At 41.3% G+C, this 27,350-nt stretch overlaps 1 protein-coding gene across 3 annotated transcripts in view; it reads left to right on the top strand.

Annotated features, from left to right (window-relative positions):
• Window positions 1–20,046, top strand: part of LOC135091618 (uncharacterized) — a 30,167-nt gene extending 10,121 nt beyond the window's left edge. Inside the window, exons 1-5 of one of the 3 annotated variants that reach the window (XM_063989385.1) lie at window positions 2,737–8,099; window positions 13,375–13,572; window positions 16,722–16,943; window positions 19,482–19,646; window positions 19,764–20,044. In XM_063989385.1, the coding sequence (XP_063845455.1) occupies window positions 8,076–8,099; window positions 13,375–13,572; window positions 16,722–16,943; window positions 19,482–19,646; window positions 19,764–19,970 (816 nt within the window). In that variant the 5' untranslated portion in view covers window positions 2,737–8,075 and the 3' untranslated portion in view covers window positions 19,971–20,044. Of the gene's footprint in view, window positions 1–2,736; window positions 8,100–10,359; window positions 10,489–13,374; window positions 13,573–16,721; window positions 16,944–19,481; window positions 19,647–19,763 lie in introns of those variants that run through there. The other 2 variants (XM_063989383.1, XM_063989384.1) reach the window with 2 other exon arrangements.
• The last annotated feature ends 7,304 nt before the right edge of the window (window positions 20,047–27,350 follow it).

Genomic DNA, 27,350 nt, shown 5'->3' with positions numbered 1-27,350 from the left:
CAAAACAATACAGCATGTAGTCCACTAGTCTATTAGCATATTTATTTTCTTAAGTTACTTACATTTGTAGCGTAGCTGTTGCGCAGAGAACTATTCGCATGTAGAATCCTTCCTTACAAGGAAGGTCTCTTCATGTACTGTTTGATGTCCCTGCTTCTATTGCAAGCGTTGAGTGTTTGTAGGATATCACCATACATCTTATATGTTGTATGTATTGTCAGCAGTGAGACCTGTACCCTGCCATCCATCTTTGAGGAGACCTTCGTCCTCACACTGAGGTCGTCTGGCAGTAGTCCAGATACTGGCCTGCTAAACTCACTTCTGAAATGGCATAAATGGATGCAATGAATAATAAACGCACTCGCTTTGTGAGACCATTTCCTTCACTCATGATAATAAAACCAATATGCTTACAGTGAGAGCTGGACGGATTCATTATCCTCTATTTCACCATCACTGCTGACCAGCAGAACATCCACTGGCTGCTGCACCACCAGGTCTTCTTGTATTTGAAGAGCCTCGACAGGCCTAGAATGAGAGGCCCATGGTTTGAGAACAGATTAAGAACAAATGTAAGACTACCTCCTTCATGATGATCAAATTAATAGGGTCACACTGCATCACTGTCCTCTACTCCATTATTCTGCAGATGATCGTTCTCTGGCTTCTCATTGGAATATGGCTGCACAGTTTCCTTATCCGATTCTAAAGGAGGCTTAAAACAAGTAGGAAAGATGACAATAGTTTGAGAATAGGTAAAGAACAAAATATAAGACCATTTCTTCTTTCATCTTCATTATCATAATAATAATAATAATAATAATAATAATAATAATAATAATAACACCAAAAAACTTACAGGGAGAGATGAACTGAATTACCATCCTTAAATTAATTATTCAGGCCCAGTCCTCTGGGGCCTGTGCAGTCTCACGGATGTGTTAGTCAGCCCCTCAATGACTTGCATCCCTGGCCTGATCTTAGGGGAATACTTGTAGTACTGCCTTGCGGTATGTATGTAGTGGGAGCACTGTTCCACTACTTGAAGATGCCATGCTGGGTCTTGTTTTTTTTTTTTTTTTTTTTTCAGAGTGCAGTAATTTGTGAGTATCTCAGAATCCATGAGGTTATCTTTTCACTCACTCCTGCTGTCGCTGCAATCTGTCGTACTGCTTTCCCCAAACCAGAGGTCATCTTTCCGCAGCATCCACTTGTCTGAGCACTACTGCTACTGGGAAAGATGTAGCAATCTGGAGATGAGCAGCTTATGGCCAGTGACCTGTAGAAAGCCAAGGCTTTCCCATGATGTGGGGCGAGGAACAGAGAAGGCCCCTTTTCTGCCGTCTTGTGTCTTGTATCGTAAGATTCTCACAACAAACTTGTTGATAGCTTTGCTTCCATCATTGAATTGCGGTTGCCATTCCGCAAATTCAGAGAGGCAGAATTTGGAGAATTCCATCATCTGCCAGAGGGAACAAACCAGAAAAAAAAAAAAAAACCTGATATCAGTGTGTCCCTTCGAGGCACAAACTGGCAGGACAAAGGTTCTCGTCATTTAGGCAATCTCTTGTGCTCGCCAGTTGGGTCTGCACATATTCTCGTGTCAGTAGCTTTTGGATGATGCCCAGGGAGATGTTATCTCTTTCCTTCCTTGCTTTGCTCAAGAATGCTTCCCTTTTCTTGTTCTTAATAAACCAGACTGAGAAAGAAAAGGGAAGTGTTAAATAAGGTAAATGGTATGCCATGGCACAAGGTGTGTCAGGAAAGTTCTAGGACTGGTGTCACAAAAGATTATTTTGAATCCAAACTACAAACTACAAGTTTTCCCCTTCGAAGTAATCCCCCCTGGAGTCTAGTGCACTTTCCCATCCTTCTCTGCCATGCTTGCATGCACTCCTGGAAGAATCATCCGGGATCCTCCACAGCTCCGTCGTCACAGCCTTTTTGATGTCCACGTCTTCAAAACGGGTCCCCTTTATGACCGCCTTGAGCTTGGGGTAGAGAAAAAAAATCATACGGAGCCTGGTCAGGTGAGTAGGGAGGTTGCTCCAGCACGGCGATGTTCTCGGCCAAGAACTGTCGGATGCTGAGGGCATTGTGAGCAGGCGCGTTGTCATGGTGAAGCAGCCACGAGTTTTCCTGCCACAACTCTTGCCTCTTCTCGCACACTGAACGAAGCAAATGCCGCAGTATCTCTCTGTAGACATGCTGGTTGATTGTCTGGCCCTATGGCAAGAACTCGCAGTGGACAATACCCCACAAATCGAAGAATACAATCAACATGACTTTAGACTTTGATTGTCTTGCTTTCTTAGGCCTTGGCGACATCGGACTCTTCCACTGTCGCTCTGGCGTTTGGTCTTTTGGTCGTACTCAAAGATCCATGACTTATCACCGGTGATGACTCTCCCTAGCAAGTCTGGTTCGGTTTCGAGACGCTTGAGGATGTCCTGACACACTTGCATGCGTCAATCCTTCTGGTCATCGTTCACCAGTTTTGGCACTGTCTTTGCGCAGACTTTCCGCATGTCTAAATCTTCAGTGATAATCTTCCAGACGTTGTCCCGATTCATGCCCAGATCATTTGCGATCAGTCGAACAGTCAGCCGACGATCGCTACGCACCATCTGTTTGACGCGCTCAACGTTGGTCTCAGTCCTGGTCGTTGAAGGCCTTCTGCTCCTGGGGTCGTCTTCCACGTTCTCACGTTCCTCTTTAAACCTCTTGCACCACTCAAAAACACGTGAGCGTGACATCGTCTCATCTACGTACCCTTCCTGCAGCAATCCCAGTGCTTCTGACGCAGTTTTCCCCAACCGAACCAGAAACTTCAAGTTTGTTCGTTGCTCTGTCCTCATTGCTTGATGATCTGAAACAGAGGTTATGCATGTGGAAAAAAGTTCAATGGCTGCAGAGAGCTGAGATCACAGTTATATATTCTAGGGGGATTACTTTAAAAGGGAAAACTTGTAGTTTGTAGTTTCGATTTGAAATAAATCTTTTGTGACACCAGTCTTGGAACTTTTCTGGCACACCTTGTATGCTCGTTAAAGATCAGACAGATACTTACCCTGAAGCTCCTGCAGATTTCTTGCTGCCATATCGTAGTGCTGGGGAGAGATTTTAAGGTTCCCTTTTTCCTGCTTCAGGCATTCCAGTACTATTTTGCAGATGCAGGTTATTTTCCTCGCGTACGAGTCGCTGAAAATGTCCTTTTTAACGATCAGGTACCCGGGAGGATCTTCATTTGTAGCATATTCATATTTGTGACATGAGAGTGCCTGTTAGGAGGGACACAGATCTATTGGTTAGGCCATATTGCAGCACTTCTGCAATCATTTTCACATTCTTTAGGATGGTGACATTGGCCAGGGCCGTATACCTTTCCAGGTACTCCTTATAATTTTTAAGAAATAATTTGATGGAGTCCTCTGTGCTGTTCATCCCCAGCCATAGGATGGATAGGCGGCTGGTCGCCGGTAGCACCGTAACAGATGTTACGGGAGGTGGGGAGCTATTTGATAGAGTTTCGGGCAAGGTGGGGCTAGAAGAGGCCGGCAAAGATCCTGCACCTTGTTGATGTAACTATCATTATCTCCTAGGCACCATAGTTTATAACACCATTTGATTGGCTTCATTGGGTTGTATTGTTTCAGGCAGCTTCTGCCTTTGAAGTGCATGTAACATTGACTCATCTACACTGAAGTGGGTGCTCTTTCGTCTCTAAATCTTTCATTCAGAGCTTCAACAAGTGGCCTCACTTTATATATCTTGTCTCTCCTGTCTAATTTAGCATTGTCATTCTCGTGTAAATTACTGAGAACGTACTGAAATCTGTCGCAAGTCATCGCCCTTCGAATTGCACAGACACCTGTATCATCTCCATTCATCCAGTTATGGCGTAGTGATGGTAGACGATGGTAGCCCATCATAACGTTAATTCCAAAAAAGACTTGCATTTCATCTTTCAAAATATTTCCAACTTTTCCTTTCTGAGTGCAGTACGAGTTTGTTTCAAATACTAGTGTCAACCACTTCAGCATAAAAAAAAAAAACATGAGAAAGGCATCACCTGAGTCTGTGGTTGTGTTTGTATCTTCAATTTGATCTGGTCGAAACACTCTCTCTTCCACTGATTGCGCTTTCTTCACCTGCGACGTTCTTTGTTCTTGTTATTTACTTCCGGGGTTGGGTTAAGTTCACGACATGTAAACACATCAAGTGCCAGATGATCGATGATTCACGATTATCGGTGGGAACTGAGACTCTCGACAGGTGATCTCTCGCTTACAGTAATAACCTGTATTACTATGGCGACGATTGCAAGGCGGGATCCAGCGATCCTGTCAGAGCGATGAGGGTTAAGGGGATAAGTGAGTCATTACTGGCTGTACACCCTGGTCTACTTGTATAGAATAGGAGTCTCGACAGTAGTCTACCAGAGAGGGTAGTTGTGTTTCGGCAGTAGACACCTGCCGAAACGATAATTACTCCCATTGAGGTCTAAAGCACTGTTCAGGGGGTGCTGTAAACTTATCATTAAACCCAGCTGTGACCTCACTGAACGTTTCCCTTTGTGTCTCACAACACAAGGGGGCAGTCACAGCCTGCCCTCTAAAGACAACTCTCTTCCTCCACACAAAACTACAAGCACCTAATAACACACACACCCTTCACTCAAAAACTTCAAAATTATCATGGCGACTCCTACACCAGCCTCGGAGTCCCCATCTGGGGAGGGGACCATAAATATCCCCGTCGGACTGCCTTGCTGTCGACGATCCTAAGTGTCTTGACAACCCCCTCAACTTTTTCTTCATTAACTTCTGCAACATTCGCGGTCTAAGATCTAATTTTCAATCTGTAGAACACCACCTCTCCTCTTCTAAACCTCATCTTCTTTTCCTCACTGAAACTCAGGTGTCTGAGGCAACTGACAGTAGCCCCTTTTCTGTTCCCTCCTACTTTCTCTATCCTCATTTTCGATCCAAAGCTGGATGATGCGTTTATGTGCGCAATGATTTAACCTGCTCTCGTGCCCACGCTCTTGAATCTTCTGAGTTTTCCACCATCTGGCTACGACTAAAGAGTCACTCTCAAACTAAATTTATCAGTGCTGTATACCTCTCTCCTAACTCCTCTGACTATAAGAAATTCTTTGACTACTTAACTTCCAAAGTGGAGCACATTCTGACCCTATTCCCTTTTGCAGAGATCTCCATTCTTGGAGACTTCAATGTTCACCACCAGCTTTGGCTTTTCTCTTCCTTCACTGACCATCCTGGTGAACTAGCCCTCAACTTTGCTATCCTCTACGACCTAGAGCAATTGGTGCAACACCCTACTCGTATCCCTGACCGTCTTGGAGATACGCCCAACATTCTTGACCTTTTCCTGACCTCTAATCCTTCTGCTTATGCTGTCACCCTTTCTTCTCCGTTGGGCTCCTCCGATCATAATCTCATATCTGTATCTTGTCCTATCGCTCCAATCCCTCCTCAGGATTCCCCTAAGCGAAGGTGCCTCTGGCGTTTTCCCTCTGCTAGTTGGGGGGACCTGAGGAGGTATTTTGCTGATTTTCCTTGGAATGACCACTGCTTCCGTGTCAGAGACCCGTCTTTGTGTGCTGAGCACATAACAAAGGTGATAGTGTCTGACATGGAGGCGTACATTCCTCACTTTTTCTCGACCTAAACCTTCCAAACCTTGATTTAACACAGCTTGTTCTCGTGCTGTACATGATAGAGAGGTGGCCCACAAAAGGTACTTAAGCCTTCCATCACCAGAATCTCATGCACTTTATATTTCTGCCCGGAACCATGCCAAGTCTGTTTTCCAACTAGCCAAAAACTTCTTCATTAACAGAAAGTGTCAAAACCTTTCAAGATCTAACTCCCCTCGTGACTTATGGCATCTAGCCAAAAATATCTCCAATAACTTTGCTTCTTCTTCCTTCCCTCCTTTATTTCAACCAGATTGCACCACTGCTATCACATCTATATCTAAAGCTGAACTCTTTGCTCAAACCTTTGCTAAAGCTCTATCTTGGACGATTACGGGCTTGTTCCTCCCTCTCCTCCACCCTCTGACTACTTCATGCCACGTATTAAAATTCTTCGCAATGATGTTTTCCATGCCCTTGCTGGCCTAAACCCTCGGAAGGCTTATGGACCTGATGGGGTCCCTCCTATTGTTCTCCGAAACTGTGCCTCCTTGCTTGCACCTTGCCTGGTCAAACTTTTCAGCTCTGTCTGTCAACATCTACCTTTCCTTCTTGCTGGAAGTTTGCCTACATTCAGCCTGTTCCTAAAAAGGGTGACCGTTCTAATCCCTCAAACTACCGTCCTATTGCTTTAATCTCCTGCCTATCTAAAAATTTTGAATCTATCCTCAACAGGAAGATTCTTAAACATCTATCACTTCACAACCTTCTACCTGATCGCTAGTATTGGTTCCGTCAAGGCCGCTCTACTGGTGATCTTCTGGCTTTCCTTACTTAGTTTTGGTCATCCTCTTTTAGAGATTTTGGTGAAACTTTTGCTGTTGCCTTGGACATATCAAAAGCTTTTGATAGAGTCTGGTATAAAGCTTTGATTTCCAAACTACCCTCCTACGGCTTCTATCCTTCTCTCTGTAACTTCATCTCAAGTTTCCTTTCTGACCGTTCTATTGCTGCTGTGGTTGTGGTAGACGGTCACTGTTCTTCTCCTAAATCTATTAACAGTGGTGTTCCTCAGGGTCCTGTCCTGTCACCCACTCTCTTCTTATTATTCATTAATGATCTTCTAAACCAAACTTCTTGTCCTATCCACTCCTACGCTGATGATACCACCCTGCACTTTTCCACATCTTTTCATAGACGTCCAACCCTTCAGGAGGTAAATATTTCACGCAGGGAAGCCGCAGAACGCCCGACTTCTGATCTTTCTAAAATTTCTGATTGGGGCAGAGCAAACTTGGTATTGTTCAGTGCCTCAAAAACTCAATTCCTCCATCTGTCAGCTCGACATAACCTTCCAGACAACTAACCCCTCTTCTTCAATGACACTCAACTGTCCCCCTCTTCTACACTGCACATCCTCGGTCTGTTCTATACTTATAATCTGAACTGGAAATTTCACATCTCATCTCTAGCTAAAACAGCTTCTATGAAGTTAGGTGTTCTGAGACGTCTTCGCCAGTTGTTTCTCACCCCCCCAGCTGCTAACTCTGTACAAGGGTGTACAAGGGCCTTATCCATCCATGTATGGAGTATGTTTCACATGTCTGGGGGGTTTCCACTCATATTACTCTTCTAGACAGGGTGGAATCAAAAGCTTTTCGTCTCATCAACTCCTCTCCTTTAACTGACTGTCTTCAGCCTCTCTCTCACCGCAGCAATGTTGTATCTCTAGCTGTCTTCTACCGCTATTTTCACGCTAACTGCTCTTCTGATCTTGCTAACTGCATGCCTCCCCTCCTCCCGCGGCCTCGCTGCACAAGATTTTCTTCTTTCTCTTACCCCTGTTCTGTCCACCTCTCTAACGCAAGAGTTAACCAGTATTCTCAATCATTCATCCCTTTCTCTGGTAAACTCTGGAACTCCCTGTCTGCTTCTGTATTTCCACCTTCCTATGACTTGAATTCTTTCAAGAGGGAGGTTTCAAGACACTTATCCATCAATTTTTGACTACTGCTTTGACACTTTTATGGGACTGGCATTTCAGTGGGCATTTTTTTTTTATTGGATTTTTGTTGCCCTTGGCCAGTGTCCCTCCTAAATAAAAAAAATGAAAATAAATAAAAATAAATAAATAACACTCCATACCCAGGGAAGTGACTCCTCGGCTGCGTGTGTGTGCAGTGATCCTGCTTTCCTCATTGATACAAATCACTGAGTTTCTTATTTTTTTCCTTCTTCCCACAACTATGAGAGATGCCTCCATCTGGGAGGTGAGGAGGCTGATGTGGCATTCAGCAAGGAGCTCTTCCAGCGGTGGTAGTGCACCAGACCAACGTAGCCATCGGACAGGGCCTTGAGGCGCTTGTCTGTCCAGGTTCCAGTTCCCTGTGCCGGAGGCTGCCTCTGGTTCTGGATGTCCTCTATCATCTGTGCATTGGCAAGTGTTACTCTTTCATATTATATTTGTCATGTAATCTCTTTACACCAGCAACTTACAAGTCATTAGTTGTGTATGTCTTAAGGCCTGACATGTACTAACCTGCAACAGTTCATCAGCATCTCTGTCCGTTGCTTCTGCGAGATCTTGTAATGAAATGTCAAGAAACATTAATGTCTTTAGCTTCATACCATAAAGAATGGACTTGAATTTTTTTCTGTCATTCTAGACAGACTCGGAACATTTCTGGTGATGACGTCCGTCACCAGTAAACCAGGGATCAATGTGAAAGGAATGCAATTAACTTCTTTCTTTCCTTAAATACGCAACACTTCAATGGTCATAATGAATTGAAATGCTGTTGCATGCATCTGAAGACAAGGAAGCAACACGTATATTGTGAACTTGGTGAGAAATCAGTTCAAGGAAGGAAAACAGCTTAGTGAAGGTCACTGGCCAAGGGCAACGAAAAAAAGAAAAAAAAGAAATCACTGAGGTGTCGGTTCCAAAAAAAAAAAGTCAAAAGGATATTACAAAATTGGAGGATAGCTATCTTGAAACCTTCCCCTCAACAATATTCAAGTCGCTGGAAGGGGAAAATATAGAAGCAGGTAGGGAGTTCCAGAGTCTACCAGAAAAAGGAACAAATGGTTGAGGAAAGGAAGGAGAAAAACTGGCAGAGACAGGTCAGAATGCCTAACTTTAGAGAAACTGTTTTAGGTAGAGATAAAATATGAAGGTTCCAGTTCAGATTATTAGTAAGAAGAGACCAAGGATGTTCATTGTAGAAGAGGGAGACAGTTGAGTGTCAATGAAGAGAGGATAGTTACTGGGAGGTTGTGTCAAGTTGATAAGAGGAGGGACTGAGTTATTGAAGCAGTTATTGGGGCAGTTTGCTCTGCCCCAATCAAAAATATTAGTGATCAGAAGTCAGGCATTCTGTGGCATCCTCCTGTAAGTTGTTTGGTTCCTGAAGTGTTGGATGTCTGTAAAAAGACATTAAAATCTCTAAAAGAGGATGATCAAGACTCTGTAAGGAAGGCCAGAAGATCATTATGAGAGCAGCCACCACGGAACCCATACTGCCAATCAGATATAAGACTGTAAAGTGTCAGTGTGTGTGTGTGTGTGTGTGTGTGTGTGCGCGCGCGCGGTCAGCTCTAGTCTGAGTCAGACACGCCTGGGTCTGCTCCAAGAAAACTGAATTACAGATATAGCGGGATGAGTTGATTGAAACTATATTGTCTAATGAAAGCAGTGATTCTGAAGCAGCAGCCTGATTAAAAGATCTCCCGTTAAGCACTGCCAATGAATTAGCAGACCTAAGGCAAATTATAACAAATTATGAAACAGCTGCAGACAAGAAGTTGTCGGAAATGTAACAAAAAAGTAAACAAGCAGACTGAAATAATCATGAAGCAGCAGTCGTTCGTCAAGCAAATTGATCATAAGGAAAGGGAAACAGTGGTGCCGGGTGTCCCAGATGAGGAAGAGGCATCTGAGTTTTTTGTTAATAAGAATAATGATGCTCCTTCCTATGTCAAAATAAGGTGTTTCAGGCTACTCTCATGTCAACCTTGCTTTATGGCCGAGTCGTGGCTAGGAGACGTATCATACTCATTCCACCAAATCTCTGAAACAGCCATGGGATATCAAGTGATTGTTCATTTAATATTTCTCTTATTTGAGTAGTCTTATTGCCAGCTGACTGGATATTTACAAAACCACACTTTAAATAGTGAATAGTAAACATGAAATTCATGATCAGTAATGGAAGCCAATTTAGTCAACTCAGTAGCGAAAGTCTTGCAACACCTAGCATTGACTGAATGGCTCTTCTGTGACATCATGGACTTGATATCTACCTCAGCGCAATAAAACTTTATTACCATGATCATGGATTGCTTTACGGACTACATTATGATGGAAACGGTAATGCTATTTCAGTATTATCCTGTATTTGTCTTAGGTGACAAATTCCATATACCCTATGCGTATGTCATTATTATTACGGGAGTTTGACCAAGGAAGGATGGCAAATGACATAAGGGTGACAGATAATTAAGTTTTCATCACTTAGTGAAGTGAGTTCACGCTGCCATCCATATTCTTCTTAAATCTTACCATATTACTGATATAGCTTACAAAGTATCGTTGTACTATTAAACAATTTTAATATGTAATTTAGGAAATAAAACAGGCACAAAAGGATAAGAACTTGAGCGATTTGCTAAAGAAATAAGTACATTCTCCATTACTCTCCTCTACAATCAAAATCAAGATTATCAGTTTGGCGTGGCTGTGGTCTGTGGTAGCGGCACGTGTTCACCACAAAATGAGCGAAATACCTGCCAGGAGGCGATCTAGAGAGGAAAGAGAAGCTTCAAATGTAAGGAGTGGTGGTGATGGCACTGGTGTGCCTGGAGCAAGTGTCAAGGTTCGTAGGTAATACAGGTTTGATATGTGTCTCACAGTCACCGGCTCACCGGCCATTACTGCCTGGCCTGGCAGTGGCAGACTGATGCTGGTTTCTGCGTAGTTGCCTTCTCTGTGGCGTTTGCAACGTGTCATCGCCACTCGCTAGTAGGGAAGGCATAAACAGTGATAGACTAGAAAACACGCATGACGTGTTTCCCTCTGGCAGCGGTAGTGTGCTGGTGGTTTGCTTCACCTCCTGCACAAGGCAGCACTGGGAGTGGCGGTGCTGGCCGAAGCAGGTACACTATTGCTGAAGAATGGTGCTGTAAAGATGAGAATGCCAGGATTTGTACTTTTCTGCATTTATTTTAGTCAATATCGGTGTATTAAATTTCATGCTGTTATTTCAGAATCGCTACAAACTCACTTCTACCATTGACCGTCGCAAAGCCTCGACAAGAATTTCCTGTTTAGGAAAGTTCCCTAGAAATTTCCCGAATCACAGGGAATTTTTCAGGGCGTTTTTTCGTTTAAAAATACGACGATTGATACATTCTTAGTTAAACTTAACCTAACTAACCCTCTAACCAAGTGGTTCTTAACCCGGGGGCCATAGCTAGAATTTAGGGGTGGACATAGCAGGCTGTTACAAATTATATATTTCTAAATTATATTAGGAATCTGAATTATTAAAAAAAAAAAAAAAAAGACTTGCATCACTCAGTCCTAGCAGCAAAAAAAATTCTATCAAATACAAAATAATAATGACTCAGCTTTGAGAACACCTTTGCTTTATTAGAAATTTAACAATTTCATTGTAATAATATAGTTCCTTAATTTGCATTTACCAGTAAGATTATTATAATTTTACCCCTCAGTCCACTGCCAAGTTAGGCCCACAAAATGACTTCCAACAAGGTTTTAGAAGCAAGAGATCTTGCTTAACTGAGTGATACACTCACAAATTTATACTGGAATCCTTGGGAAGAGATGAAACTATGGATGCAGTCCACCTTGACTTTGCCAAGCCATATGACGAGTAGATGCAGTCCACCTTGACTTTGCCAAGGCATGTGACGACTTACACCACCAGATCCTCCTGCAAAAACTGTCTCAACATGGAATGAAGGGCAAAATAAGATGGTAGATCCAATCCTTTCTAATAGGAAGGTATCAAGTAACATGTGCAAGGAGCAGCATCAAGAAGGATACACTATAACAAGTGGAGTCCCCCAAGGTAGTGTTATGGGACCAATCCTCTTTGTTATGATTAATGACCAACACAGACATATGAAGCTCACTCCTGTCTTTTACGGATGACATCCAAATTTTCAGCCTCACACATCACAGAGATGACATGTCAAAGTTACAAGAAGACTGAGAAAATCTGGACAGAAGTGAATAATGTGAAACTAAATGAAGAAGAATTTGAGGTCAATAAGGTCAATAAGTTTTGCAGTAACAACACTTTCAACACCTCTTAAGAAGGACCAAATGGCACAAGCAGAAAACAAAACACAAGTCAGACTTAAGATGCCTCCTTTACTGTCACACAGAAAAATAGCTGCAAAGTGCAGACAATTAATGGGGTATATACTGAGAACATTTAGCACAAGAGGCAACACAGCCATGATCACTCTGTGGAAATGAGTAACCTTACCTCACACTGACTACTGCTCCCAATTCTTGGCCCTTCACAAACAAAACACATTGACACAGAGGGAGTGCAAAAAACATTCACCTTCTGTATAAGAATATCTGAGGAACAAGACGAACAAAGAAGAAAATTAATTGCTTGGCAAGACAGAAAATGCAAGTTATACCCAGTAGAAAGAAGAATAGCGAGATATTGAATTATACATACCTGGAAAGTAATTGAAAACCAAATTGTCTGACCCAGAAACATGCACCCACTTAGAAGAAGCAAGAACAGGAAGAAAGTGTGCCTAGTCTCACCTTCCTTCAAACTGCCCCTCAAGAACCAGAACCCTCCAGTGCAGCAGTGTTTCAAGGAGGAACCTGTACCTATTTGCCTGCCTCCCACCATATAAGTCCATAACCATAGGTGGGAGTTAGCAGTTATCTGATAATTATCTTTCCATAAGTCCATAACCATAGGTGGGAGTTAGCAGTTATCTGATAATTATCTTTCCTGCATTATCGATTCTTTGTTATCGCCGATACTTTTGCTTCAAACTAGCAACAATTGATAATTTTAGTTTTTGGAATATGAGCATGTTGAAGTTTTAGACTTTCAAAATCAAACCATATTTGGGGACCAGCATCTCTCTCTCTCTCTCTCTCTCTCTCTCTCTCTCTCTCTCTCTTTCTCTTTCTCTTCTCTCTCTCTCTCTCTCTCTCTCTCTCTCTCTCTCTCTCTCTCTCTCTCTCTCTCTCTCTCTCTCTCTTCTCCCTTGGCTGGTGACCCTACAAAAAAAGTAGTTACTGTACTTAAAGGAGTACTTTACATTAGTGAAGAGAGGATAAACATTGAGTTTTATTTTTTATTCTAAGATTTTTTTTTTTTAAGGTAAAGATAAAAAATATAGATTTGGATTTATTGATTTTATTATTTAAAATATCAATATCATTATTATTAGTATTGGAGTTTTGGATTTATCGATTTATCTGTTATCATCTCATCGGGCAATAAATTTATCACCAGTAACTGATCATCAGTTATTGCTGGCAAGGTTATTGTTAAGGTTATTGTTATCGGTATGTTGGTTATCGTGATAAATCTTTTCGTTACCGTGCCCAGCTCTGTCCATACGTCAGGGAGTGAATACAGGAAACTTAGAGAGGTGGTGTGGTTTGCTGTGGTCTTACTCTGGGTAACCTTTTGAACCTCTTACAGGTGGGAGAAGACTATGGATCAGACCTTTTTAAGTCTGATGATGATGATGATGGCTGTGATTATGTCCTGCCCACAGACAGCAGCAGCAATGATGAATCAAGTGATAAGTGTGCAAGAAATCCTCCCTGTGGCTCCACAGTGCCTGCCATGACCAGGGTGCCTCAGGAAGCAACTACTTTTTCAGTGGTCCCAGTCTTGGTAAATAGTTTTTGATGATTTTTTACCACTACTAATCATTCTAAAGCATTCTATGACAAAATACATAGGAAGAATAGCCAGCATATCATCAGTGCCCAGAGGCCATGATATAACTCCAAAATTAACTACATATTTGAGTGAAGGGAACAACAGAACAGTGTCCTGAGTAATTGTTAGGTTTGACACACTCAGTATGGCACAACCCACTGGTGGGTCCTGAGTAACTGTTAGGCTTGACACACTCAGTATGGCAGGACTCACTGGTGGGTCCTGAGTAACTGTTAGGTTTGACACACTCAGTACAGCACTGGTGGGTCCTGAGTAACTTAGGCTTGACATGCTCAGTACAGCACGACCCACTGGTGGGTCCTAAGTGACTGTTAGGCTTGACATAGTCAATATGGCAGGACCCACTGTTGGGTCCTGAGTAACTGTTAGGCTTGACACAGTACAGCTGGTGGTCAGTATCACTGGTTGGTCCTGAGTAACTGTTAGGCTTGACACACTCAGTACAGCACAACCCACTGGTTGGTCCTGAGTAACTGTTAGGCTTGACACACTCAGTATGGCAGGACCCACTGGTGGGTCCTGGTAGGCTTGACACACTCAGTATGGCAGGACCCACTGGTGGGTCCTGGTATACTAGCCAGGTTTGCAATGTGACCCACCAGTGGGTTGTAGTTCAGTGATCATATACTTTTGTTACAAAGCAATGTCAATGAAATATGTAGAATACTCAAATTATTGTACAAACACCAAGTGCTTGAATTGTTAAAGAACTCATTTGTAGATGTTACCATTAAATTCATAGTTGAAATTATATTGATGTATTGGTGTCATTCTGTAGCAGCTGACGCATCTCTTTGTTAATATTCATTTTGGCACTTTATCTGCTTCTAGATAATGTTGCCCTCTTGGGGATTCCCCAGTACTTGCTGCCTTCTGCCTGGCTGTAAGTTTTCAATAGAGTCAGTTATGAGTGACAGTATGAGACTCTTGAAAACACAGTAATGAGAGTGGCTTATGAGAAAAGTACTTGTTACAGATTGTCTAAACCTTTAGTACTGAAGTAACAGTAAGCAACTTTACTGCAATTTTCACATACTATTTATTTATTTATTTTTATTTATTTGTTTGTTTATTTATTTTATTTTTATTTATTTTATTTATTTATTTATTTATTTTTTATTTATTTATTTATTTTTTCAGGCTGTGTAGTAGCCTGACATCTGGTCTGAAGCACCTAGCCTTTTCTTAGTTTTGTTGTGGTCTACAAAACTTTTTGGTTTTACAATTTGATCTCCATATCTTGATGTTTTACTAGTTGGTATTAACATGTCATTATATTCTGGGGTAGAGGACAATGTGATAACACTCCTCTTATCTTTTCAATGAAACACTTTGACCCTTTTATCATTTTGCATTTAGATTATTTCCCCTTTATTTATTTGTCCTTTTGCAACCTTATTTGAAAGTCCTGCCCAAGAAGAATGACCTGTGCCACAAAGATGTGTCTTTTGTGACAACAAGTCCTCTGAAGTATATAAATTGTCACTGTACAATGTCATACTCACATCAAGCAGAGGTGTCATCACTCTGACAGTTGTTGTGTCTATAGCACCTAAATGTTGCCATCTGTCATCTTTCCCACAGTGCTTCTCATAGTTCCATATATATCTATCAGCATTACACTGTTTGAACAATTTTCAAGTTTTTTATCAATGAGATGCTTCGCTTTATATATTTTGTGTCTGCATGTGCAAAAGCTTTAAAGAAGCACAAATGCCTAAGAAAAGTTGAAACTAGTCCCAATTCACAGCAGTGGTGTCATCACTAACATATAATGTTTTAACCTCTTTGACATGATGACACAGTATACGCATTATTTCATCTCTGATAACATATGTGAGAGACAAGCATACTGCGTCATGGTCATTTGAGTGTGTGTGTGTGTGTGTGTGTGTTTCATGTGAAACTATTTCAGTCTTGCACCAACAGTACATCTCTGTTTCATTGTATGAATATTGTATAAATATTGTATAAATAATGATGAATATCATTGTATAAATAATGATGAACATTTTTTATATATTTCTTTTTCAACCAGCTCCTCCCTATATCTCTGTTATCTCCCCTTCACCCTCCATTATGTAGTATCTTGCTCTTTTCTCTCCCTTCCTCCTCACAAGCATTCACAAGAAAAGTGGTGGGATGGGTGGTGGGAAAGAGTGTGACAAAGCAAAATGTTTGACAACAGTCGTGTTTTGCTTTTGTACTATTATTATAATACTGGTACATATTTCTATTTGTTATTATTTCACTCATTGCCAAAATATTATAGTATAATTTAGCAGATGACAACTTCTACACACATGCAAGTTGGCCATCTCTCTCTCTCTCTCTCTCTCTCTCTCTCTCTCTCTCTCTCTCTCTCTCTCTCTCTCTCTCTCTCTCTCTCTCTCTCTCTCTCTCTCTCTCTCTCTCTCTCTCTCTCTCTCTCTCTCTCTCTCTCTCTCCTGCTGTGTAAGGCACAATGGAATCATTGGTTAAATAGTATGTTATTATTCTTATACATAGTATGTTATAATTATGTTTAGTTTTGTGAATATCAGTGGTGGAGTCTTAAAGCTTGCCACGTGCGTGGAAATCCCAGATATGACGTGTGGCATGTGTTTTGACTAGCTGTACCAAAGAAGTTAATGCAAATTGCATCTAATGCTGGGGGTTGGTTTGTTTCCAAGTCATAGTCTAACACAAGGAACTTAAAATCTGATGCAGGAATGGGTCACAACAATCTGCACTGGCAGCCACACTGAACATGTAAAGTAACTAGATTTCTGTTCATTCTAGGTATTTCTTTGTTTTGTATTACTGTTATTTTCAGTTGAGGCATCTTGCATCAATTGTTAAATTTTGGTTTTATCAATTTATCTTTTATCACCTCAATGGGCGATAAATTTTTCACCATTTATCAATTACTGGTTATCACTGATAAGGTCATCGTTATCGATTTATTGGTGATTGTGATAAGTCTTTTTGTTATTGTGCCCTGCTATATCCATGATGTCAAGGAGTGAATACAGGCAACTTCAAGAGGTGGTGTGGTTTTCTGTGGTCCTACTCTGGGTAACATTCTGAACCTCTTACAGGTGAGAGAAGATTGTGGATCAGACCTTTTTGAGTCTGATGATGATGTGGCTGACCATAATTATGTCCAGCCCTCACAATTCACCAACAGCAATGACTTCAGGTGGTCACTGGAGCTGCTTCACACTGCCATCCACGAGCACCGGTGGGACAATGCCTTCAGGTTCCTGCCGTGTGTCATCACCCACACAGCACCACATCTTCCCCTGGAGTTCCTGTTGCGGGTGTGTGTCCTGTTTTACCTGTAGATTCTCTGTTGTGGATGTACTTGTGTGTATTCCTCTCTTTCAGGGTGGCACAAGCTGTCTTAACTGAAGTGTGTGGATATATAACTCATGCCTTTTCTTGTATTAGTCTAGTGACCTTTTGCAGTCACCTTATTTTCTTACATTATTTATTCTTTAGGGTAGTTATTACACAACAGTGTAGTTGAAATAATGATTCATAGGTTCTTTATATTTTATAAATCGTTAGTAAGCCTGAGGAGTTATTTTTCTGATTCTCCTTGGAATGACTACCGCTTCTGTGCCAAAAACCCATTCTTGTGTGCTGAGCGCATAACAGAGGTGATACAGAGGTTTTATTGTAGGGATGTATCGATGTATCATAAATTGCAACTTAACACAGTAATCCATCAACTATCATGGGCTCACCTATCTTGCCTTCAGTACATTCTGGATTTTTCTGGCTAATATGTGCAAATTTATATCATGGGTTTCTGCAGCCGATAGGTATTTATATTTTTGAGGTTTTAATTATTTCTCTGATGAAATAAGCATTTTCTAGACCAAAAAATTTTTAAATTAGTAAATGAATATAAAAATACAGTACAGTACTGGGCTATATAACTCATTAATTAAAATATATTAAAAGAAAATATGTAGTGTATCGTAGAAGAGTAAACAAAGAATTGCACATACTGTATGGAAAACGAAACTCAGGAGGTGTAGGGTGTGGCTAGTTTCTGTTGTGTGATCTTGTTTCAAGCCCTACGATGTCCAAACATTCTGTACCTTCCAAGGCTTTGGCAGTGAACCCAAGTGCCACAGGAAGATGCTTACTATAGCAGAGAAGGTGAGAATCCTTGACATGCTTAAAGAAGGGAGAAGATATGCAAATGTAGGCCACCATTACAGCATCAATGAATCTAGTGTTCCCTACATCAAGAAGGAAAAGAAATATAATGGAGAGTTTATAAAAACTTAAATCTATAATAATAATAATAATAAAAATGAAATATATATACAAATTATAAAAATAATGAAAAAAAATGCAAGTACAGTACTGTTCTTACTTCGCAGATTTTCGCCTATGATGGGGTTTTGGAATGTAACACCCATGATAGTTGAGGGATTATCGTATACATCAGTTATATGGTCCAACATAATATATGTACTTTAAGTTATACACAGAACAGTAACAGTTCATTATAATCTAAACATACAAAGAAAGAATACTATAAATAAGACCACTCATCTCATAATCATCCCTTTTAGCAAGTAAAGTTTCCATTGTGGTGATCCCATATTGTTGCCTGAGCACAGCTGATTTTGAACACTGTTCGATGACGTGCCTTTCAGATTGGATTTCTCCACATTCACACAGGCACTAGTCCAAAGGCAAATGGCCCTCCCACACCTATTCCACCACCTTCCACAGCAAAGAAGTGGCTGCTCACTCATGTTCTGGCCCAGGATACATGATGTGCCTCTTTTATATTCTTTTTCATTTGTATTAGGATTTAAGGTACAGTAAAGTTGAAGTCTCGATGAATGAGAGTTTAACACTTTTGTCTATGGTTGTCAAGAACAATTTGTACTTCACTAATATCATTGTGCAGTAAGTCCCTTAGGAGATGAGCAACGTGGTAATTATAACTTAAGATGGTGCGTATGGTGTGGGCTAATGGAACACCCTTAAGGTATGATATTTTGCTCCACATGAGTGAAAAGAATCTATGCCGTTTACTGATGACCATCGCATGTAATGTGGGTAATCCTAATTATAATAAACAAAGGTCATTACAGGTGGGCTTCCTCACCCTTAACACCTGTTTGACACACCACAGGTATTGGTTTTAAGTCTCTTAGGCATGACTCAGCCATAAAGCAAGGTTGCCATGAGAGCAGCTTGAAATGCCTTATTTTGACATAGAAAGGAGCATCATTTTTCTTGTTAACAAAAGTAACAAATTTTAGAGTATTACACATTTTGTTTTCTGCATGAATCTTAATTGCCGTGGAAGCAGACCCATCAGCTGTGAATGGACTACCTAGACATACACAGTGGACTATCTAGATATACACAGGATACAACTGCTACATTGTCCACCATAACTGGCTGCTTATCATCATTGTCACCATTCACTACAAAAAAACTGAGTTTTAACTATGTTAATCTTCATTTCATGGGTACTTCAAAACCTGCTTAGAATTTAAAATTTTTTAATAATAGAATGTTTAGAAATTGACGAGATGATGATGTCCATGAGGACAGACACATATAACCCTCCCCATGGGTGATTTATCAATCTGATTAAGTAATTTACATATAAAACAAACAAGAAACAGGAAGTTGGGGAGCCCTAGCATACACCAATAGGAGCAGTGATAAGAGCAGTACCCACAATACAGTTTGTTATTCTGTATATAGCAACAATAGCACAAACTATAGTCTTCCACACCCTGGCTATTGAAGTCTTGTATATTTAAGGAAAGAATGATGTTATTTGTATTCCTCTCACATCAATCCCTTGCTTACAGGTGACGGACGTCATCACCAGAAATGTCCCAAGTCTGTCTGTGGATGACAGAAAAAAATTCAGGTCCATTCTTCATGGTATGAAGTTAGAGACATCAGTGTTTCATGACATTTTATCACAAGATCTTGCAGAAGCAACAGACAGAGATGCTGATGGACTATTGCAGGTTATTACATGTCAGGCCTTTTTAAGACATACAAACAGAAGTATTGACTTGCAAGTTGCTGGTGTAAAGAGATTACATGACTAATATAATATGAAAGAGTAACACTCCAATGCACAGATGATAGAGGACATCCAGAACCAGAGGCAGCCTCCAGCACAGGGGATTGAGACAAGGACAGACAAGCGCTTCAAGGCCCTTTCCGATGGCTACATTGGTCTGGTGCACTACCACCGCTGGAAGAGCTCCTTGCTGAATGGCACAGCAGCCTCCCTGCCATTGGACGGTAAGCCCAAGGCACTAAGGGGAGGGAGGCATCTTTCATAGTTGTGGGAAGAGGGTAAAAAATAGAAACTCAGTAACTTGTATCAAAGAGGGAAGCAGGCATCTACTGCTCTGAGTGTCAGTGTCTGCTCCCTGCTGCTGCTGTTATCTGCGTTGCTGAGTGTCTCACCTGGAGTCTGATCTCAGGCCTTCCTCTCCATGGCTTATGCATGCTGTAGTTTCTTCTATATCTATTTTCCATTTATCTGTCTCCAAAACCTTGCTCCCTCCAGGATGGGGTGTTTACAGCAGAAGAGACTTTCCCTCTGTTTCCAAACATTCCCTTCTTGCTTGAAAAAGCACTTGTTATCTCTTAACATCTTTTCACACATACTCTTTTTTTTTCTGTAATTCTTTAATTTCATAATGGAGCAGAACAGACTTTGTTTTGTTCATTGGCTCAAGACTCATTTCTTCCCCTATCCACTCAACATATCTTCCAGACAACTTTCTTCCTCTACACAAAATATTCTTGGTCTGCCCTTCATCAAACCTCTGAACTAGAAATTTCATATCTTTTATTGCCAAAAACAGTTTCTAAGTTGTTGGGTGTTTTGTTTCATCTTTGCTAGTTCTCCCCTGTACATTTGCTTACGTTGAATGAAATATAGGGTACATCCATAGTGTGAAGTTATTCACATGTTGGATGGGTTGTACTTGGTGCATTGGGAAGAATATTAATGCATTGTAACAAATAAGTTTGCTTAAGTTGTGCATAAATGGAATGAGTGAGTGATTCTCTCTCTCTCTCTCTCTCTCTCTCTCTCTCTCTCTCTCTCTCTCTCTCTCTCTCTCTCTCTCTCTCTCTCTCTCTCTCTCTCTCTCTCTCTCTCTCTCTCTCTCTATGAGGGGCACTGGCCAAGGGCAACAACATTATAATAAAAATAAAAGGCCTATTGAGGTACCAGTTCCTAAACAGAGTCAAAAGCCGAGGGGTTTGGGATCAAGAGAAGGATAGGGGGATATGGAAGATAAGGGAAGGACCATAGGGGAGAAAACTATGATGTAAGGGTCTGCCAATGAGATTTCCTCATACTGGATAGAGGGTGGGGCATGGTGCACCTCATTTACGTGATTGGTGGGAACAGGGATGGTGGGAGTAACAATAGAACGTCAAGGACAATATATGGAGTCTGTAGCTAAGAGCCAAGGCACAGTACGGGATCACTCAACAACAACTAAAACACAATGTAATTATGACACCTACGTAGGTGTAGGTGTCATACCTACACCTACGAGTAGGTGTCTACCTACTCGTTGTATATTCTACTGGTGCTTCATGATGCCTACATAGGCGTCATTGTGTTGAAGGTGCTAATAGATTTAGGAGAAGACCAATGACTGTATACCAGAGCAGCAATAGAATGGTCAGAAAGGAAACTTGAGATGAAGTTACAAAGAGAAGGTTAGAAGCCGTAGGAGGGTAGTTTGGAAATTAAAGCTTTTTCCCATACTCTATCAAAAGGGGTTGTGAGGTCAAAACGAAGGATAAATTAGTTAAATCTGGAAAGATAACTAGCTCAGGGAAGGTGAGAAATAGCTTAAGTGTTTACTACACAAATTGTAGAAGTATTTTGAATAAAATAGACTTGCTTAGAGAAATAGCATGTGTAGAGAACCTTGATATCATTGCTTTAACAAACTTTTTTTTTTTTTTTCATGTAGGAAGGACACTGGCCAAGGGCAAAAAAAATCTAATAAAAAAAATGCCCACTGAAATGCCAGTCCCATAAAAGGGTCAAAGCAGTGGTCAAAAATTGATGGATAAGTGTCTTGAAACCTCCCTCTTGAAGGAATTCAAGTCATAGGAAGGTGGAAATACAGAAGCAGGCAGGGAGTTCCAGAGTTTACCAGAGAAAGGGATGAATGATTGAGAATACTGGTTAACTCTTGCATTAGAGAGGTGGACAGAATAGGGGTGAGAGAAAGAAGAAAGTCTTGTGCAGCGAGGCCGCGGAAGGAGGGGAGGCATGCAGTTAGCAAGATCAGAAGAGCAGTTAGCATGAAAATAGTGGTAGAAGACAGCTAGATATGCAACATTGCGGCGGTGAGAGAGAGGCTGAAGACAGTCAGTTAGAGGAGAGTTGATGAGACGAAAAGCTTTTGATTCCACCCTGTCTGGAAGAGCAGTATGAGTGGAACCCCCCCAGACATGTGAAGCATACTCCATACATGGACGGATAAGGCCCTTGTACAGAGTTAGCAGCCGGGGGGGGTGAGAAAAACTGGCGGAGACGTCTCAGAACACCTAACTTCATAGAAGCTCTTTTAGCTAGAGATGAGATGTGAAGTTTCCAGTTCAGATTACAAGTAAAGGACAGACCGAGGATGTTCAGTGTAGAAGAGGGGGACAGTTGAGTGTCATTGAAGAAGAGGGGATAGTTGTCTGGAAGGTTGTGTCGAGTTGATAGATGGAGGAATTGAGTTTTTGAGGCATTGAACAATACCAAGTTTGCTCTGTCCCAATCAGAAATTTTAGAAAGATCAGAAGTCGGGCGTTCTGCGGCTTCCCTGCATGATATGTTTACCTCCTGAAGGGTTGGACGTCTATGAAAAGACGTGAAAAGTGCAGGGTGGTATCATCAGCGTAGGAGTGGATAGGACAAGAAGTTTGGTTTAGAAGATCATTAATGAATAATAAGAAGAGAGTGGGTGACAGGACAGAACGCTGAGGAACACCACTGTTAATAGATTTAGGAGAACAGTGACCGTCTACCACAGCAGCAATAGAACGGTCAGAAAGGAAACGAGATGAAGTTGCAGAGAGAAGGATAGAAACCGTAGGAGGGTAGTTTGGAAATCAAAGCTTTGTGCCAGACTCTATCAAAAGCTTTTGATATGTCCAAGGCAACAGCAAAAGTTTCACCAAAATCTCTAAAAGAGGATGACCAAGACTCAGTAAGGAAAGCCAGAAGATCACCAGAAGAGCGGCCTTGACGGAACCCATACTGGCGATCAGATAGAAGGTTGTGAAGTGATAGATGTTTAAGAATCTTTCTGTTGAGGATAGATTCAAAAACTTTAGATAGGCAGGAAATTAAAGCAATAGGACGGTAGTTTGAGGGATTAGAACGGTCACCCTTTTTAGGAACAGGTTGAATGTAGGCAAACTTCCAGCAAGAAGGAAAGGTAGATGTTGACAGACACAGCTGAAAGAGTTTGACTAGGCAAGGTGCAAGCACGGAGGCACAGTTTCGGAGAACAATAGGAGGGACCCCATCAGGTTCATAAGCCTTCCGAGGGTTTAGGCCAGCGAGGGCATGGAAAACATCATTGCGAAGAATTTTAATAGGTGGCATGAAGTAGTCAGAGGGTGGAGGAGAGGGAGGAACAAGCCCAGAATTGTCCAAGGTAGAGTTTTTAGCAAAGGTTTGAGCAAAGAGTTCAGCCTTAGAAATAGATGTGATAGCAGTGGTGCCATCTGGTTGAAATAGAGGAGGGAAAGAAGAAGCAAAGTTATTGGAGATATTTTTGGCTAGATGCCAGAAATCACGAGGGGAGTTAGATCTTGAAAGGTTTTGACATTTCTGTTAATGAAGGAGTTTTGGCTAGTTGGAGAACAGACTTGGCATGGTTCCGGGCAGAAATATAAAGTGCATGAGATTCTGGTGATGGAAGGCTTAAGTACCTTTTGTGGGCCACCTCTCTATCATGTATAGCATGAGAACAAGCTGTGTTAAACCAAGGTTTAGAAGGTTTAGGACGAGAAAAAGAGTGAGGAATGTATGCCTCCATGCCAGACACTATCACCTCTGTTATGCGCTCAGCACACAAAGACGGGTCTCTGACACGGAAGCAGTAGTCATTCCAAGGAAAATTAGCAAAATACCTCCTCAGGTCCCCCCAACTAGCAGTGGCAAAACGCCAGAGGCACCTTCGCTTAGGGGGATGCTGAGGAGGGATTGGAGTAATAGGACAAGATAAAGATATGAGATTGTGATTGGAGGAGCCCAACGGAGAAGAAAGGGTGACAGCATAAGCAGAAGGATTAGATGTCAGGAAAAGGTCAAGAATGTTGAGCGTATCTCCAAGACGGTCAGGAATACGAGTAGGGTGTTGCACCAGTTGCTCTAGGTCATGGAGGATAGCAATGTTGTAGGCAAGTTCACCAGGATGGTCAGTGAAGGGAGAGGAAAGCCAAAGCTGGTGGTGAACATTGAAGTCTCCAAGAATGGAGATCTCTGCAAAAGGGAAGAGGGTCAGAATGTGCTCCACTTTGGAAGTTAAGTAGTCAAAGAATTTCTTATAGTCAGAGGAGTTAGGTGAGAGGTATACAGCACAGATAAATTTAGTATGAGAGTGACTCTGTAGTCATAGCCAGATGGTGGAAAACTCAGAAGATTCAAGAGCATGGGCACGAGAGCAGGTTAAGTCATTGCGCACATAAACGCAGCATCCGGCTTTGGATCGAAAATGAGGATAGAAAAAGTAGGGGGGAACAGAAAATGGGCTACTGTCAGTTGCCTCAGACACCTGAGTTTCAGTGAGGAAAAGAAGAAGAGGTTTAGAAGAGGAGAGGTGGTGTTCTACAGATTGAAAATTAGATCTTAGACTGCGAATGTTGCAGAAGTTAATGAAAAAAAAGTTGAGGGGGGTGTCAAGACACTTAGGGTCGTCGACAGAAAGGCAGTCCGATCTGGGGACATTTATGGTCCCCTCCCCAGATGGGGACTCTGAGGCTGGTGTAGGAGTCGCCTTGATGATTTTAAAATTTTTGAGTGAAGGGTGTGTGTGTTATTAGGTGCTTGTAGTTTTGTGTGGAGGAAGAGAGTTGTCTTTAGAGGGCAGGCTGTGACTGCCCCCTTGTGTTGTGAGACACAAAGGGAAACGTTCAGTGAGGTCACAGCTGGTTTAATGATAAGTTCACAGCACCCCCTGAACAGTGCTTTAGACCTCACTGGGAGTAATTATCGTTTCGGCAGGTGTCTACTGCCTCCTCCTCCTGAGTTAGGTATGTCAGGAAAAGTATTTAATCCAGGGGTTAAGGTAGATCGTTATACACTATTCTATTAAGACTGGGAAAACAGGAGAGGGGGAGGCATTGCATTATATGTTAGGGACACATTACAATGTTGTATTAACAGTAGAATTAAAACAGATAGCAAAACAGAGTCAATATGGGTAGATATTAAGGAAGGATTACAGTCAGTATTACTGGGAGTAGTGAACAGGCCACTGAACAGTACAAAGGAAATTAACACCTCACTATGGCAGGAGATAAATAGAGCAAGCAGGAAGATACAGTCAGATATGTGTAGTAGATTTTAATTTTTAGGAATATCTAGAGCCTGATGGTGGGTAACAAGGAAGCAGAGGAATTTCTCAAGGTAATTCAGGATCATTTTTTTAAAACAGTTAGTTGTAGAACCCACAAGGGGGAACAATATTCTAGATTTAATTCTTACTAACAGTGAGGAAGCAGTCACACAAGTAGAGGCTGGAGGACAGCAAGGTAACAGTGATCATTGGGAAATTAGGTACAAATTAAAATAGGAAGAAACTTTTAGAAGCAAAAACACTAGTAAAATACCTGACTTTAGGAGAGCAGATTTTGAGGAATTATAAAGGTACCTCCAAAAAGTTGACTGGCAACGAATGCAGGGTGAGGTCAGGTCTGGGACAGAGTTGAGAGAGATAGAGCAGGATGAGAGAGGTTAGGTTAGGTGTGAGGGTGTAGGGCAAGAGGAGGGAAGAAGTGTCCAGAAGGGGTGGAGGAAAGAGAAGGGGAAATAGGTGTATGTTGGAGGGTCAGGTCATGCTGAGACGGAAGATGTGAGATTGAGGCAAATAGATGAGGAAGTGGAGAGGACAGAAAGGGCTGAGATGAGAGGATTAGGTGAAGTAAATGTAGATGAGTTGTATGAATATTTTGTAGATAAATTACATACAGGACAGTTAGCAAACATTCTGTATAGAGCAATAAGATCAAAGAAAAATTACCCTAAATGGATGACTGTTTGGTTAAAACACTATATAGGGCAGAAGAGAAGTATATATAAGGGCAGGTAAAGAGGTTTTAAGGCCACAATATAATGAATTACTTAGAACAGTCAGGAGGTTAACGAGGAAAGCTAAGGGCAGTTATGAATTAAAGGTAGCCAGCCAGCCAGACAGACAGAAGAGAAGTATATATAAGAGACTAAGGGCAGGTGAAGAGGTTTTAAGGCTACAATATAATGAATTACTTAGAACAGTCAGGAGGTTAACAAGGAAAGCTAGGGGCAGTTATGAATTAAAGGTAGTCAGCCAGATGAAGACAAACCCCAAGGGATTTTATCAGGTATACAGGATGAAGAATAGATATTATAGGTCCATTAAAGGGAGCAGATGGGGAGTTGGTTAGTTCTGGGGTGGTGATTAATAAAATTCTGAATGACCCAGGAAAACATGCAGGATATAATAAACAGTGAACAGATGTTTACAGCAGATGAGAATGAGAAGCTGACTTATTTCCATAACTAAGGAGAGAGTAGAACAGGAGATATATAGGCAAAAAAAATTTCAAGACACCAGGACCAGATGAAATATATCCCAGAGTATTTAAGGAATGCAAAGAGGTTATTAGCAAGCTGTTAGTTTCTGTCTTTAGGAATCACTTGAGTCAGGTGAGGTACCAGTAATGTTAATATAGTACCCATCTTTAAGAATGGAGATAAAAGTTCAGTGTCTAATTATAGACCTGTCAGCTTAACTTCAGTTGTAGGTAAAATAATGGAGTTAATAATAGCAAGGAACATTAGGGAGCATTTAGACAAACATAACTTGATAAATTAGTCACAGCATAGCTTCACAAAGGGGAAGTCTTGCCTGACGAACTTGTTAAAGTTTTACAGTAAAGTGTACAAGGCAGTAGATAATATTGATAGTTATGACATCTTATATATGGACTTAAGTAAAACATTTGACAAGGTACCCCATCAGAGGCTCCTGAGAACGGTTAGGCCACTTGGGATAGGTGGGAAGGTGTTAGGTTGGATAAGGTCATGGCTAAGCGATGGGTGACAAAGAATGGTAATGTAATTAGTGGGGTGCCACAGGGATGTGTATTAGGGTCATCGTTGTTTTTAATATATATCAATAACTTGGATAGTGGAATTAACTTGGAAGTGATGTTAGTAAATTTGCAGATGATGCAAAGATGGGTAGATTAATTAGGTCAGAATCGGATGCCATCGCCTTGCAGGCAGATTTAGATAGGATGAATGAATGGATAGACAGATGGCAAATGCAGTTTAATATCAAGAAATGCAAAGTACTTAGCATAGGTAGAGGAAACCCACACAGTAGGTACACAATAAACAATGAAACTCTGGTAAGTTCACAGTATGAAAAAGATTTAGGAGTTATAGTTAGCTCAGAACTCCGTCTAGGAAAGCAATGCAT

The sequence above is a fragment of the Scylla paramamosain genome, chromosome 38, assembly GCF_035594125.1.
Source record: "Scylla paramamosain isolate STU-SP2022 chromosome 38, ASM3559412v1, whole genome shotgun sequence".
Taxonomy (NCBI): Eukaryota; Metazoa; Arthropoda; class Malacostraca; order Decapoda; family Portunidae; genus Scylla; species Scylla paramamosain.
Note: the sequence above shows the minus strand (reverse complement) of the source record. Positions and strands in the feature narration are given on the sequence as shown.